This window comes from Salvia hispanica, chromosome 1 (genome assembly GCF_029641045.1).
Source record: "Salvia hispanica isolate PSC_SH4W2 chromosome 1, Shi_PSC_v1, whole genome shotgun sequence".
Taxonomy (NCBI): Eukaryota; Viridiplantae; Streptophyta; class Magnoliopsida; order Lamiales; family Lamiaceae; genus Salvia; species Salvia hispanica.
Genome location: NC_142692.1, coordinates 41,453,279 through 41,469,379, shown reverse-complemented (window position 1 = coordinate 41,469,379; position 16,101 = coordinate 41,453,279). Strand labels below are relative to the sequence as shown.

At 39.1% G+C, this 16,101-nt stretch overlaps 1 protein-coding gene and 3 pseudogenes across 3 annotated transcripts; 1 reads left to right on the top strand and 3 right to left on the bottom strand.

Annotated features, from left to right (window-relative positions):
* On the bottom strand, window positions 1–2,572 carry LOC125185397 (UDP glycosyltransferase 9-like; annotated as a pseudogene). The gene is made up of 2 exons (XR_016134438.1): window positions 1,929–2,572; window positions 1–864 (listed from the first exon to the last, which is right to left on the bottom strand). The product of XR_016134438.1 is annotated as a UDP glycosyltransferase 9-like (transcript).
* A 214-nt stretch (window positions 2,573–2,786) lies between these two features.
* On the bottom strand, window positions 2,787–8,559 carry LOC125223655 (UDP glycosyltransferase 9-like; annotated as a pseudogene). Its single transcript, XR_016132904.1, has 4 exons — window positions 8,513–8,559; window positions 5,475–5,675; window positions 4,321–4,705; window positions 2,787–3,570 (listed from the first exon to the last, which is right to left on the bottom strand). The product of XR_016132904.1 is annotated as a UDP glycosyltransferase 9-like (transcript).
* A 344-nt stretch (window positions 8,560–8,903) lies between these two features.
* Window positions 8,904–13,323, bottom strand: LOC125220657 (UDP glycosyltransferase 9 pseudogene; annotated as a pseudogene).
* Window positions 13,324–14,942: 1,619 nt separating this feature from the next.
* LOC148933828 (mogroside I-E synthase-like) lies at window positions 14,943–16,101 on the top strand. The gene is made up of 2 exons (XM_089063187.1): window positions 14,943–15,289; window positions 15,579–16,101. Exons 1-2 carry the CDS (start codon window positions 15,030–15,032, stop codon window positions 15,790–15,792), a joined length of 474 nt encoding a protein of 157 aa, XP_088919313.1. The 5' UTR covers window positions 14,943–15,029; the 3' UTR covers window positions 15,793–16,101.

The following is a 16,101-nucleotide window of genomic DNA, read 5'->3' as shown; positions in this document are numbered from 1 at the left end:
ATCTATATAAAAAAGTGGTTTCCACATTCTACTAACTTTTTCAATCAATTTTTCTTAGCCCCGTCAAAGAGTGACAATTAATCAGGGACGAAGGAAGTGTGATGAAAATGGAAAATACAACAAGTATATAGGGACGGAGTGAGTATCATCTCTCAATTATTCTATTTTCGTAGTGCGGAAACAAATTCATCAATATTAGTAGCAGAAGTCCCACCTTGTTCCGTAGCCTCATGAGCCAAACTCTTCCACTTAGAAGCATTTTTCTTGAGCTCAATCCCTTCATCTCCTTCAACAACTTGTTTAACCCGCATCGCGATCTCCTCTCTCGAAACGATTCCATCCTCGCCTGCTCTAACTCCGATCCCGAACCCCCATACGTCCTCGATACATAGCATTTGTCGGCTGATCAAATTCCCGCGCCATGGCCACAAGAGGCACGCCGTGGCTCAGTGCCTCGAGAGTCGAGTTCCATCCACAGTGGCTCAGGAAGCACGCCACAGCGCTATGGGCCAGTACATGTGGCTGATGACACCACTCAACAACAAGGCCTTTCTCTAAATCAAGATTCTTTATCTTATCCATCTCAGAAGCTCTCACCACCCACAAAAATGGGCAGTTGCTCATTGCTAGGCCGTGGGCGAGCTCCTCCATTTGCTCCTTTTGGAAAGACGCTAAGCTTCCGAAAGAGACGTATACGACCGAGCCGCTCCCCTTGGCGTCGAGCCATTTTTGGCACGCTTCATCTTGTTTTGACTCAAACAGGTTGATGATGTGGTTCGAAACTGATCTCTTGCTTTTTTGGAGTAGCAAGTAAGTTGGTCCAACAGTCTTGACTGGCCATATCCTTGCCATCCAATCTAATACCTTCAATGACACATCAAATTTAGAGCATGAAATATACACTAATATTTTCACGGGGTAAAATGTCATGTAATTAGAAAATTTGATCCAATTCTAATTAATATATAAATTTGAAAACAAAATACTTCGTACGTCCATAAAAAAATAGTCTTAAATATTATGTGACATGAGTTTAATGCGCGACTAATAAATTACAAAATAAAGAGAAAAAAATATTCAAACAATACTACTCCCTCCGTCCCAAATAGTTTGTCTCACTTTGACCAGGCACGGGCATGGGCGGACCCAAAGTCAAAGATGGAGGGGCTTAAGCCCTCAATGAAATAATTTTTAAACTTTTTTTTTTAAAATTTAGTCAAGTTTAGTGTAAGTTATAGTGTAAAAGTCCTTACAAATTATCTAAATTACTCAAAAATATACATCAAAATAAAATTTAGAAATCTCAGCTCCTATCGATAATTATTTCTGCTTCCGCCTCTGGGCACGGGTTTTAAAATATGTAGTGAAATGAGACAAACTAAGTGGGACGGACCAAAATAGAAAAATGAGACAAACTATCTGGGACGTGGGGAGTATTAGTTAAAAATGGACCCTACACTTTTAATGTGTGGTGGGCACACATATAAAAGTTGTAAATAAGTAACGCATGAAGGCAATAAACTTTGAGAAATTTTTTGTAAATAGACGGGGAATAATTTTGTGGACAGATAAAAACTGAAAAACATGACTTTTCTTGGACGAGGTACAGCTAAATCACGAAATTTCAATTCTTTTCTTTGTTGTCTCATTCTTGTACAAAATGACATCATTTGGTGGTACTCGTAACAACGTTGTTACTTTTAAAGAAGCAATTTTTTTTCTCTTCCTCAACGTTTTTTTAGTATCACCAAACGACGTTGTTTCATACACACACGGATGTCGGATGAAATAGTAAAAAAAACCTAAAACTTCACAATTCAATACTCCGTTTTCAAATCTTATGAGACTGGCCAAAATATGACCAAACTACGTGATTCAACGTGCACACTAGATAAGCTTTGTGTCGCTGAAAAAAAAGCGAGTAGTACCTGAGATTCAAGCTTGTAAAATGAGTTGAAGAAGATCCAATCAGCTCTCTCAAGATTATCAAACTGATGAGCAACAAGATCCAAAGTAATCCTCGGTTCATCAAGATGTGCAAACAAAGGCAGATGATGCGGTCGAAGAGGAGGCAGCGCCGGCAAGTTCACAGTCGAGTCTTGATTGTGTGGAAACCTCAGCAACCCTTGTCCCAAATGGTAATAAACAGCGGTAACACTGCAAGGCTGAGTGAAAAATGTAGCCCCGAGCAAGCCTCGTTCGTGCGCGATATCAAGCACCCACGGCATTGCAGAGTCGTAGATCACGGCTTTAACCTGGCCGCACTCGTCCAAGAAGGCGGCCAGGCTGCGTGACAGATTGGCCTTGAGACGGGCTAGGTAGGCCTCGAGGGTCTCGGGCTGGGTGACTTGCTCGTGGCCATCGGAGAGGGGGTGGATGGTGATGGATGAGTGGTGGAATGTAGCGGTTTCGGATAGGGAAATGGTGGTGGTGAGGGTGACGCGTAGGCCGTGGAGGGCGAGGGACTCGGCAAAGGCGGCAGCCGGGTTGATGCGGCCTTGGGCTGGGTATGGGATCATCACCACCTCTGCATCCATTTCTTTGCTTTTCTTTGTTTCTTACTTTTGGATTTATGGAGGTGTGATGTGATGAACCAAGTCAAGAGTTAGGAATGTTTTGGTGGCCTATTATAGTTTAGTAGCAATCATAGGACTGCACCATTGTCGATCGTCCGTATAAGTATTGTTAATAGATTAAATGATATAGAGTCATGTGATTTTGGTGGTCTATTAAATATAGTCCAGTAGCAATCTTAGGACGGCACCATTGTTGACCGTCCGTATAAGTAGTGTTAATGACCTCAAGTTCCACTAACGCATTCCACTAACTTGAACTTGTTCAAACAAGAACAGAGGTGGGACTAAAATCCCCGCCATCATCAAACACAATCTTAGAAACAAAATCCACAACATGAAGGTCGGAACTCCCCCCCTTCCCCACCGCCTCCGCCGCCAATTCCTTCCACCTCAAAGCATTCCTCCTAATATGAACATCCCCTCCAACAACTCTCTCAATACACATCGCAATCTCCTCTCTCCCAACAATCCCATCTCCTTTGCCGCACCGCGCCCCTGCCCCCCACACATCCTCCACAAGCTTCGCATTCGTGCACTGATCCACCCACTGCGCCATCGCCACGAGGGACACCCCGTGGCTCAGCCCCTCGAGAGTCGAATTCCACCCACAGTGCGTCAGGAAGCACGCCACGGCTTTGTGCGCCAGCACCTCGGGCTGGTGGCACCACTCGACAATTAGGCCCTTCCCGGCCGCGGTGTTGGCGAAGTCGGAAGGGAGCTTGTCGAGTTCGGAGGATCGGACAACCCATAGGAAGTGGCGGCCCGTGGCTAGAAGGGTGTGGCCGAGTTCCGCCATTTGCACTTTTTTAAGAGAGGCGATGCTTCCGAAGGAGACGTAGACGACGGACTTGAGGTCTCTCGACTCGAGCCACTCTCGGTAGGCGTCGCCCTTCGGCTCGAACATGCTGATGTTGTGCTTTTTGGCTTCACCGAGTAGTAGGAACGTCGGTCAGATTGTCGTGATCACCCCTCGGCTTCTCATCCACTCGAGTATCTGTTTATTGAAAATATAATGAACAAGATTAAGATATTGGATTTTAATTAATATGTTTACTTTTACTGAAAATGAAATAACTCTATTATTACGGAATGTACCAAAATGGAAAAATGACTTTACTATTATGCAACGGAAGGTGTACAAAGTATTTACTTTTAACTAACTTTTCTGGCCCACTTTCATTCATGTTTTTTAAAATCCACGTCGAAATAAAGTGGAACTTTATATTTCGGACTAATGGAGTAATCCATTTCTTAGAGAATTCTATTAGAGTGTAAGAACTAATTTATTTAATTATTCGACAAAATCAAAGATATCATAGCTTCCTCTGAATTATAAACCGAAAATTGTTCATGTATCAAATTAACATACATGGGTATACTAAAACTAGTTGATTCATATGTAAGATTCGATCAAATCATGGAATCAAATAACGCTACAGGTGCATTTTTCCAACATGTTATGAATCTAGATTATATATTCTTGTACTCCCTCCGTCCTTGAAAATTTGTCATTTATTTTCATTTTCGTCCGTCCCTCAAAATTTATCATCTTTCACTTTTACTTTTTTTTATGGTGGATCTCACATTCCTAACTCATTTTCACTCGCATTTTAACATAAAATTAATACTCCGTATATAAAAGTAGGATCAACATACAACTACTAATTTTTTCAACTGATGTCATATTACATTTCTTAAAATTCGTGTCAAGTTAAAGTGATAAATTATAAGGGAAGAAAAATACCGGAGTTTCCAAGTTGTCAAAGGTGTTGAAGAAGACCCAATCGGCTCTCTCAAGATTAGAGAACTGATCAGTAAGAAGCTTCACAGCGCATTGCTCAGGATCCACCACATGGCAAAAGGAAGGCAGATCTCTCTTCTCTAGTTGGGGCAGAGCCGGCAGCGACACCGCCACGTCATCCTCATACAGATACCGAAGCAGCAACCCTTGTCCCAAATGACGGAACACGGCGGAGACGCCACAGCTCATGGTGAAAAAACACGCCCCGGCCAAGCCCCGGTCCTTGGCGATATCCAGCACCCATGGCATTATCGAGTCGTAGATAATAGCCCTCGCGCAGCTCATGTGGTCGTCCATGAAATCCGCCAAATTCCGGGAGAAATTGCACCTGCGTGTGAACGCAAGAAAAAGGATTGCTAAATTTTATTTATAAATATATACACTCTCATTTTGTAATTTCGAGACTTCTATAATTTAAAATCTCATTGTTTATTTTCATTTTGGAAACAAACCACACAGTTCACTTAATCATTACACTTGCATGTCATTATAAAATTAATAATATACTCCCTCCGTTCCATAGAGGGATTTTATTTTCTGTACTCGTTTTAAAAAAAATGATATTAAATAATTAAAGTGGAATGAGAGTAAAGTAAGAGAAAAAATAATGTAGAAAAGAGTCTTATCACAATATTTTCTCTATTGTTTTTATAATTATTTTTTCAAAATAAATGCACAAAATAAAATGTCTCTATTATTGTGGAACGGGGGAGTAGAAAATAGACCGAAACACTACTATTTCTCCACCAATTTTCATTCAAATTTCTTAAATCACACCAAATCAAAGTGAGATTTTAATGGATGGTTGTAGGAAGTACTATTTGTTAAGTGATTCGAATCATTGATAAAGGACTTTTTCACGATAAGCAATACTATAAAATTCGGATAATTTTTGAAGATTTGAAAATTAAAATAAAAATTTGGTAGCGCACAAAAATCAAAGTGAGATTTTAAATAATAAACGAAGAAAGTACTGTTTAAGTGATTTGAATTATTAATAAAAACTTTTTACCTAATATTTGAAGACTATGTAGAAAAAAGGTAAAAGAATAGATTGGTATAGCTAGGGGGTTTAACCTCATCCTTAATTTGTGTACCTGAAGCGTTTGAGGTATGCCTCGACGGTCTCGGTCCCCTCCATATGCTCGGAGCCATCGGACACAGTGTGTAGGGTTAGAGAGGCGCAGTCGGAGAAGTTTGCGGATTTGGCGATGGAAGTGGTGGTGACAACGGCGACAAGAAGGCCTTTGGACGCTAAGCACTTAGCGAACGCTAGAGCCGGATTGATATTGTAACATCTCGGAATTTAGAACCCTAATTTTAGAGCCCTAGAATTTATTAGTGATGACGTGGAGTCGTGAATGCATTTATTGCATGTGATGCTATGGCCGAGTTGAGTCTAGGGTTTGCGTTGAAAGTTTGAAAAGTCAAACTTATTGATTTTATGATGTGGCATGTGATTTATTAAATTGTGTGATTTATGTGGAAAATTATTTGTTTAAGGGTGAGTGAGAATATTAGAGAAAATTTCCATAAATACTTGTCACCCTAATGCTTGTAGTTTTCGAACCCTAGACCCCCTTTGAAGAGAAATTCCATTTCTTCCGAAGTTAATTTAATTCTTGGGATATTTATCCAATTAAATCCAAGACCCAATTATTTTCCTTTTGAAGATGGAAAAATCGAGCCCCTTTTGTTCTTGGTGATTTTCGAAAATCACCTATTGTGGGAAGGAAGGAATTATTTTATTTTAGTTAATCCCTTGTTTGATTTCCTTCCATACCTAGAATTTAATTATTCTACCAAATCTTTCCATACCTCAAGAGATCTTGTCTTACCTTATTCTAGGCAATATTTGAAAATCCATGCCTTATTTAATTAGGCATAGGGACGCCTATTTCTACTCCGAGTTGGGAGAATTCTTATTTTTATTTTTACTCTGTGATATTTTATTCTACTCCGAAAAATATACCAAAACAAAATCTTGGCTATCCTAGAAGCCTAATTTTCGAAACCTATGGGATTTGCCCTAGGATCTATTTTTGTTAATTCTTCTTCCCTACTTCACAATATTATTTTAATTATTGTGGAGAGTGAGATCTTACCAAATATTCTATTCTAATTACCTAAAGATCTTGTTGAGCTCTATAAATAAGAACCAAAACCCCAACCCTAGCCCCATATTTTCGGCCCCTCCATCCCATACACTCTCTCAAATTTTCTTCTTCTACTCTCCAATATTTTGCTATCTTTTGGAGAAGAATTGAAGTTTAATCCAAGAACTTTGAAGAATCAAGGCTAATACTTGTTTTCTACCGATCGTTTTTCTCTAAAAGGTATTCTTGTTTAAGAGTTATACTTGTTCTTCTTCTACTTTCCTTTTTTCTTTCTTCTAACCGATTAATCGGTCTTCTTGAACCCTCATGCATCTTGGTTGAGTGAAAGAGGGATAAAAAGGGATGTGGGAACATGTATGTGTGTGTGTGCCGTGTGTGTGTGTTGTTGTGTTGTGTAGTGTGTGTTTGATGGCTAAATAATCTTGCGTGATAAACATGATCGTGATTAATTAGTAATGATAAGATAAATCGTTGGGAAGAGGGAAAGGTAATAAGACATGCATGAGTAAGAGTAGTATTGAACCTAATTTGTGATATGTGCCTATGTGATTAAAAAGGTGAAACATTGGTTGCGAAGCCGGATAACGGAAAAGCGAAACTACTTGAAAACTAAGCAGTCGAGGTGGGCTTTACTCTAAAAACTCTCTTTTATTTTATCAAAATGTTGTTTGGTGTTATAAGGGTGGTTTAACTGTTATGCCATGCCTATGTTTGTTTTTAATGCGATACTTGATATGCTTATACGAATTCGGGTCTGAGTATGGGCCGCAAGCCCTACCAGGCTGTGTACACGATGGGATCGAGAGCCGTCCTTGCTAGTCGGCCGGTCTCGTGGGCGAAAAGTGTGGCCACACTTTCGTCGCACCATGGAATGTTATGATTGTTACTTTGATAAGAAAACGGAGGATTATTTTGACTGGCCAGTCTATGAAAATATATTTTGTGATACTCGTGATATTTCTTTTATAACTGCTTAAAACTCGAGTTCACTTGGTAAGGGTGGCATAACTTATAAAATGTTTTGGCAACGAGCTCACTGAGTATTTCAAAATACTCAGCTCTGCATGTGTTTTCCTTATGTGCAGGTTGAATGATGACGAGCGGTGGCGGGTGTTGAGCGGTTTAATTAATTAATATGGATATGTTGAACTTCAAGCGTAGTTGTGTCTTCATACATAGCTATTCTTTCTCTTGGTCGTTTTCCGCTGAATTTTGATACTCTTTAGAATTTCTTTTGGGAATATTTGCACCTTGCTTTCGGTTGTGGCCTTAGCCTTTCTCTTGTGATTTTGTCTTGGATACTATGTCGTACTCTTAAGGTTTTGATCATCATTTATGATATCCATCTTCCTTTAAACTTCTAGGTTAAGTTGTTGCATTAAATACTCTGATATTTCTTCCCATTCTTTTGGTCAGTACTCTTTAAATGAAACCCTAGCCTATGTTTACTTCTTTTGAGTCAGTTTTGGGTAGCAGCCGCCGAATTTATCGCACCCTAGGAGGGCGGGCTGTTACAGATATTAACTTGTGCCGGGAATGGGATCACTACTACTTGAGCCTTTCTACCAGCACCTACTTCTATACCCATCCTTTGTAGTATATGTGTTTATGATGAACTCCATATATAGATTATTTATAAGAAAGGGTGAGAGAGTGAGAGAGAGAGAAGAGAATTTGAATTTGGAAACATAGCAGTCTTAGTCTTTGGAATGGAGAAATAAAGGTGGGTTGAATTGGCTTAATGCATTATGGTATCAATAATTGAGTTGAGAGCAACTTTTTCTTCTAGAAAAGTAGTGCTCTAGAAGATGAAATTATTTTTAGTAGAAACAATTGTAATTTTGGTCTCTTTGAAAAACACCGAAAACACTCTCCTTTTTAGGCTCAACACTTTTCTACAACTCCAGCTCCAACTCTTGATACTGCGGCATGCATTGCTAAAATGGGCACCCGTGTAGCTCGTCTTCTCCAGAGTCGAGTCCCAACCAGAATGGCTCATGAAACACGCCAGCACTTACGGCTTTTCATATGACCTAACCACCCACGAGGATTGGCTATTGTTCATGATTAGGTTATTTTACGAAGTTTCATGTAAAATCTGTAAAGTAAAAGAAAAATAGAAAAAATAGTTAAAATATTATTATTAGTGAAAAATGAGATCAACCTTATTATAGAGATAGAACTTACTATAAACAGATAGAAACTAATTTTTGTGATTAACTTGAAATAAAAAGTAAAAATAAAAATTTACTTTTTAGGAACGGAGATAATAAATCAAATAGGGAATTCACTCCTTGATACATTCTCTTCTTGTTGTTTCCATTCCAAGAGATATATCTGTCATGTTTCTAATCTAGTAGCAGTGTTTGGGCCCACAGTCTTATAATAGTAAAACTTGGTTTGAATAATTCAATGGGCCCACTGCGCCATGGCCACGAGGGGCACCCCGTGGCTCAACCCTTCGAGAGGTCGAATTCCACCCACGTCACGAAGCACACCACGGCTTTGTGCGCCAGCACCTCGGGCTGGTGGCACCACTCGACGATTAGACCCTTCCCGGCCGTGGTATTGGCAAAGTCGGGAGGGAGCTTGTCGAGTTCGGTGGATCGGACCACCCATAGGAAGTGGTGGCCCGTGGCTAGAAGGGCGTGGCCGAGTTCCGCCATTTGCTCTTTTTTAAGAGAGGCGATGCTTCCGAATGAGACGTAGACCACGGACTTGGGGTCTCTCGACTCGAGCCATTCTTGGTAGGCATCGCCCTTCGGCTCGAACATGCTGATGCTTTGCTTCTTGTCTTGGCTGTCTAGTAGGAATGTCGGTCCGATGGTCACGATCGGCCATCGGCTTCTCATCCACTCGAGTATCTGACGTGTTGAAAGATATAGGCTTGCTTATTCGGCCGGTTCTGGTTCTACCCGGTCCGGTTGACCGGGTACCCGGTTGCAAAATCTCATGAATCTCGGAACCGGAACCGGATCCGGAACCGTCCGGTTCCGGTTTGGAACCGACCGGGTAAGAACCGGCCGGTACCGGTTTCGAACCGGAACCGATTTGTAGTTTTAATTTTAATTTAAGTATACTAATTAACGAAAAGTTGTTTATTATTTAGCTAATTTTAATCTGACACCAAACTAGGTTTAACTTATATAAAACAACAATTACATTATCTCCACTTAGTATCAAGAAATATGATTCTCACGTTAGCCCACGAGTTGTCTGTGATGTCAAACCAGAATTACGTTATATTCTTTCGCATGTTTCCTCAATTGGTAATCTCCACCTTGACTCCTCTAAGAGCTTTCATGATCTGTTAAAATTATTTTTGTTTAAAGAACTCAAAGTATAATGGTAAATAATGATCCAAACACATAAATTGGAAAATTATATTGTCAAACCAAGAGTAGCATTTATTTTAAGCAATATCAAAGTAGCAAAGGAATACATTCAGTAATACTAAAGAATCAAAACCAACCTTGATAATAATAAATGAACTACCGTTAATTACTATACTTCAATTTTAGTAAAAAAAAAATTAAATTTAATATATATTATTCGGTTTCGGGTAGGAACCGGTCGGTTCCGGGTAGAACCGGAACCGGATTCTTCGGTTCCGGTTCTTCAATTACCCGATCGGTTCCGGTTCCGATTTCGGGTACCCGAGAACCAGAGAACCGGTTAAGCAGGCCTAGAAAGATATATGGACTAGATAATGATAGTATTAAGCTTAAAAAAAAATCACATTTTGGTATTCAAAAATTCATTAACTCAAACTCCCTTCATCCCAATTTAAGAGTCATATTTTGTCATTTAAGTCTGTCTCAGTTTTAGTGTCACATTTGGAATTTACCATATTTAGACATAAAATTTAATCTCATTATTCATCAAATTTACACTCAAATGCCAATACTTTCATAAAAATAAAACAAAATAAAATTCTAAACATACAAAAGGTCAAAAGGATCTCACTTTCCACTACTTCACTTCAATTATTACACTCCAACAACCACTACCTCACTTCATTTATGTACACACTCCACCAATTTTTAAAACCTGTGTCATAACTAAGTCTTACTCATAAACTGGGACGGGGGAGTTATTTAATTACTACTATGAAATTAATATTACCTCCGTCCACCAAAATTTGTCCCACTTTGACCCGGCACGAGTTTTAAGAAATGTAATGGAAAGTGAGTTAAAAAAAATAGTGGATTGTGGATCCTACTTTTATATACTCCCTCCGTCCCAATAAATATGAAACATTTGGTTTCCGGCACGAGATTTTATGCAGTGTTGTTTTGTGAGCTAATGAAGAGAGAGTAAAGTAAGAGAGAGGGAAAAGTAGAGAGAGTGATGTTTCCATTTTAGGAAACGTTTCATTTTTAGTGGGACAATCCAAAAAGGAAAACGTTGCATTTCTAATGGGACAGAGGGAGTATTAGTTTTATAATAAAATGTGAGTAGGAATGAGTTAGTGGAATATAGGGTCCACTATCAAAATGGTAAAAGTGAAATGAGACAAATTTTGAGAACGGACAGAAATAGAAAAATGAGACAAATTTTAATGGACAAAGATAGTATTACAGAGTAGGGAGTAGTACTTTTTATAGTAGTACTATAATTAATAAGGTGTAGTCTATTCTTCCCTACTAATATTGCAATTATTCCCTTTCAATTTTTCTCTAACTTTATAAACATTGCCCGTTATCAAGACTACAAATAAACGAAGTATGTATATAAATTAGAGTAAAATCATATAACTTTATAAAAGTTACTTTTTAGAATATACTAAGAAATTAAAAGATTTCGTTTGTCAAAATAATACGTATGTACAATCAAAGATTTTTAACACTCACTGGCTGAATTGTGTATTGGCCATTGGGAGTAAATAGAAATACTACCTCAGTTTCCAAGTTGTCAAAGGTGTCAAAGGTCTAATTCTTTTGAATGAATATAAAGGCGTTAAATTGGGCGGAGCGGAAGGAGTTGGTTTAGAAAGTCTTGTGACTAGTCTATGCTATTTCGATGAAGGACGTGGATTCATTTATTGTTTTTCTCCAACCACTAATTTCAACTGACAAGATTCATGAGAGATCCGCAAAGTAAATTACCTATATCTCGTAGTCCAACTACATTATTTTTACTTCACTCAGCAACAAAATTTACTAATTTATTTTATTTAGTTGTGAGTGTTGGGATAGGAACGATGCACTATCGTTGTAAATTGGGACACCGACATGCATTATTGTGTCAATAATTGAGTTGAGGGTAACTTTTTGGACTTGTTTCTTTCTTTGTCACAAGAGATCCAGATGAAAACTAATTTATGCAAAAACAATTGTAGTTTTGTTCCATAAACCCTTTCACCACTCCAACTCCAACTCCCCACCATATTCCAAGAACTTGGCATTTAGTTGTCTAGTCAACATGTGGCCCAAGTCTCTAGAGTCGAGTTCCAACCAGGGTGGTTCATGAAACACGTAATTGCAGTCGCAAATCCAGGATTTGGAAACGGAGGGGCAAAATATATATTACTGTTAGAATCGTCGACGGCAAACATTAGTGGATTCACATGCAATATTCGAAGATACGCTCAATATGAATAACGAAACATGTACTTCGCTAAGATAACACATACATAGTATATTTAATTACTAGGGCAAATGGCTAAAAACTTCAGGTTCGATAAAATTAGTTATGGTCTATTGCGCAACACTAAAAATAATCTGGAAAAAAATTGAAATTTACATTTACTCTTAATCATCACACGACGAAAGGGCAGCCAAAAAACAATACAATAAATTTATCTTTTAAGGACGCAAAATGAAAGACGCAATCATGTGCGTTATAAATTTTTATAATATCCAAAATTTAAGATGCAAAAAAACAAGCATCCTTAAATTCAAATTTTATGTGGACAACAACGTCGATGAGTTAAAGTGATGCCATCAACAATATTTTACACTATGCAAATGGATTTTTTTGCCGTGAGACACAAACTTTAGAGTTTTTCAGTTGATTTTTAAAATTGCGATTGACCAAATTTCAAGGTTTTTTCAGCAATTAACCTTATTTGTTGTGAATCTAGAACAAATTTTCATCCATTATTTTCATTGCATATCATTAAACGAAACACGCACCTCTCGTTCGAGCATGTCGAATGAGTTGATGAAGATCCAATCCACCTTCTCGAGATTCAAGAACTGATCACAAAGCAAATTCAAAACCGTCCGCTTCTCATTCATAAACTTAGAGAGAGAAGGCAAATCCTTTCCCCCGAGGCAAGGCAGCGAAGGCAGCCTCACCTCCTCGCATTCCTCATAAGGATACTTCAAACCCCCATTTTTCAAATGGTAGTAAATCGCAGACACGGCCGCCGACATTGTGAAAAACGGCACGCAGAGCAAGCCCCGGGGCCGGGCCACGTCCATGGCCCACGGCATCGTGGAGTCGTAGATGAGGAGCTTGGCTGAGCTTTGGTCGATGATTCGGCCAGGTTGGCCGAGAGCACGGACGTGATGCGCTTGAAGGACTCTTCGCCCTCTACGAACTCCTTTCCGTCTGAGATGCAGGCGATGGAGACGGAGGAGGATGAGACGTTTGCTTTACTAATCAAGTCAGAGGTGATGAGAACGGTGACGGAGAGGCTCATGGAGGCGAGGCGGGTGGCGAGGGCGAGGGCCGGGTTGATGTGGCCCTGCGCCGGGAAGGGGAGGACTAGAACAGGAGTTGCCATTGTTGCTGCACTAAATAGTAGGAGTAAATCTGATTTACTTATATTATTTTTATTTTGTAAATAAATCATAAGCTTACAAAATCTTATTATATTCATTCGCTATTAGAAGATTCATTTAAGGATGGTATGGGTTTTAGAAAAATATGAATGTGAGATGCATTTTTATAGGGTAGTGATAAAATGCATTATATATATTGTACAAATTCTAAACTTTTCAACACAACGTCAACACAATATCAATAGTAAAATTTAAGATTTTGATGTCTACACAATGTCAACACAGGCACTGTGTTGGTATTTTCTATTGCTATTATTTTGTCATTGGTTGATATTTTCTAAAAGTTCAGATCATAGTTTGAAGTTTATCCAACATATAGAGTTTGCATTTGATCACATCTCCATTTTTATATATATCAATTTTATGAGTAGTAAAATGCGAGTGGGATTTTATGAGGACGTCAAGCTTGTGGATGCGAGTCGCTCTAATTTATTGTTCTTTTTTTGATGTTCCCTCGTAGTAGTCCTACGAATTGCTTCACTTTCAGTATGTCAACAAAATACTATAAGATCCAAATTCAGTAGAAGTATTTATCTGAACATTAAGGGTGACAATTTCAAGCAAAATAAGCACATGTATGTAATTAAATAGATACACATGAATTGCCAAATTACAAGGAACCCAAAAAAAAAAAAAAAAAAGATAAGATGAACAAGACCAATGTCGTCATCACCATGATCGCAACCTTCTCCGACCATCCCTACGTTGCCATACACCACATTAAAGCTATTGATAAAAAACAATGTCCCGAAATACATTTTCCATTTCTGGATGTAATTACATTTTATAATTAGAAAAGACAACCATTTTGACATCCAAAATCAGGACATGCCATACTTTATTAAGCTTGACTAAACCAATAATGGAAATTTTTTGTAGTATGGGATTGAATTGTCATTTGTCACCTTATTCTTGGCCATAGATACATTATCCCTATACTACGAAAAGCAAATATGGTAGGCCATTCAATTATTCACACCACGTACGTTATATATATTTATAAGACTGTGGGCCCAACATTCTTACTAGATTGGAAAATGAATTCTCCTATTTGATCTGCTCCCTGCGTGAAGTCATTCACTCTCAATCTTTCTTCTTTTTCATTTTCTATTTTACTCTTCATCTATTTAACTCACTTAATTAATTTTTTTAAAATCACGTGCCTAAAAAAATGTCTCTACTATTATGGAACGGCGGAAGTATAATATAACCTAATTATGAGCAACTGCGTACCACACCTCGTGCGTGGTTAGGTCGCCTGAAGTCAATAAGCCATAAGTGCGTAAAATTTCCATATCCGTCCCTTCCATTTGCTGATGTTGCATAGAAGACCAAAAAAATAATCATGTCTACCCAAAACCAAGCTAGTACTAATATATATGCCGCCCCCTCCATTTCCGAATCCTGGATCCGTCACTGCAATTGTGTGTTTAATGAACCACTGTGGTTGGAACTCGAATTTGGAAACTTGGGCCACATGTTGACCAGACGACGAATGCCAAGTTCTCGGAGGATGGTGGGGTGTTGGGGTTGGATGGGTGAAAAGTTTTTACGGGAAAAAAACTACAATTGTTTTTGCATTAAATCTAGATCTCTTGTGACAAGGAAAGAAACAAGTACAAAAAGTGACCTCAACTCAATTATTGACATCATTAATACGCATTTCCCTATTTAACCCACCTTTATATCTTCATTCCAACTGCAAACTTATCTTCCAAATTCCAATTCTAGTCATAAATGAAGGATGGACAGAGGAGTAGATGCAGGTAGGAAGGCTCAAGTAGTAGTGATCCCATACCCCGCACAAGGCCACATCAACCCGACTCTTGCATTCGCCAAGTCTTTAGCCTCCAAAGGCCTTCTCGTTGCCTTCGTCACCACCACTTCCATCGCCAAATCAGCAACCTTCTTCGACTGCGCCTCCCTAACCCTACACACCGTGTCCGATGGCTCCGAGCACGTGGAGGGGACCGAGACCACCGAGGCATACTTCAACCGCCTCAGGTACACAAAAGATAAGGTTAAGGGGCTTTAAGCCCCTACCAATCTTGTTTTTATACGGTCTTCAAAATTATCCAAATTTTATGTTAATTGTTGTGAAAAAGTCCCGCTTTAAGAAATATGAAGAAAAATTGGTAGAAAAAGTTAACGAAATTTTGGTCTCATTTAATGATTTAGTAAACCGTGTGGTCCGTTACCTAAAATGAAATTAAATGAGATTTGAAATCATGGACGGAGTGGATATATTTTTTAAATAAAATTTATCGATATTTTTTCCTGTTCTCGCACACAGGTGCAAATTCTCCACAAATCTGGCGGATTATATAGACGGCCACATGAGAGGCGCGAGGGCTATTATCTACGACTTGGTAATGCCGTGGGTGCTGGATATCGCCAAGGACCGGGGTATGGTCGGGGCGTGTTTTTTCACTCATAGCTGCAGCGTCTCCGCCGTGGACCGTGGTCCACCATTTGGGACAAGGGTTGCTGCTGCGTTTTCCATATGAGGATGACGTGGCGGTGGTGTCGTTGCCGGCTCTGCCTCCGCTTGAGAAGAGAGATCTGCCATCCTTTCCTAATTTGGGGCCGAATTTTAACCTCCATTATCTTGTCAAGCATCTTACTGATCAGTTCTCTAATCTTGAGAGAGTGGATTGGATCTTCTTTAACACCTTTGACGAGTTGGAAGCTGAGGTATTTCTCTTTACTCTTTCAAATTCCAATATACCGACCCTTGGCCTTGGCCTTGGCCTCAGACATTATTAATTTCTCAGCTGTTTGACCAACTTACACATACGAAATCTTTTAATTTCTTA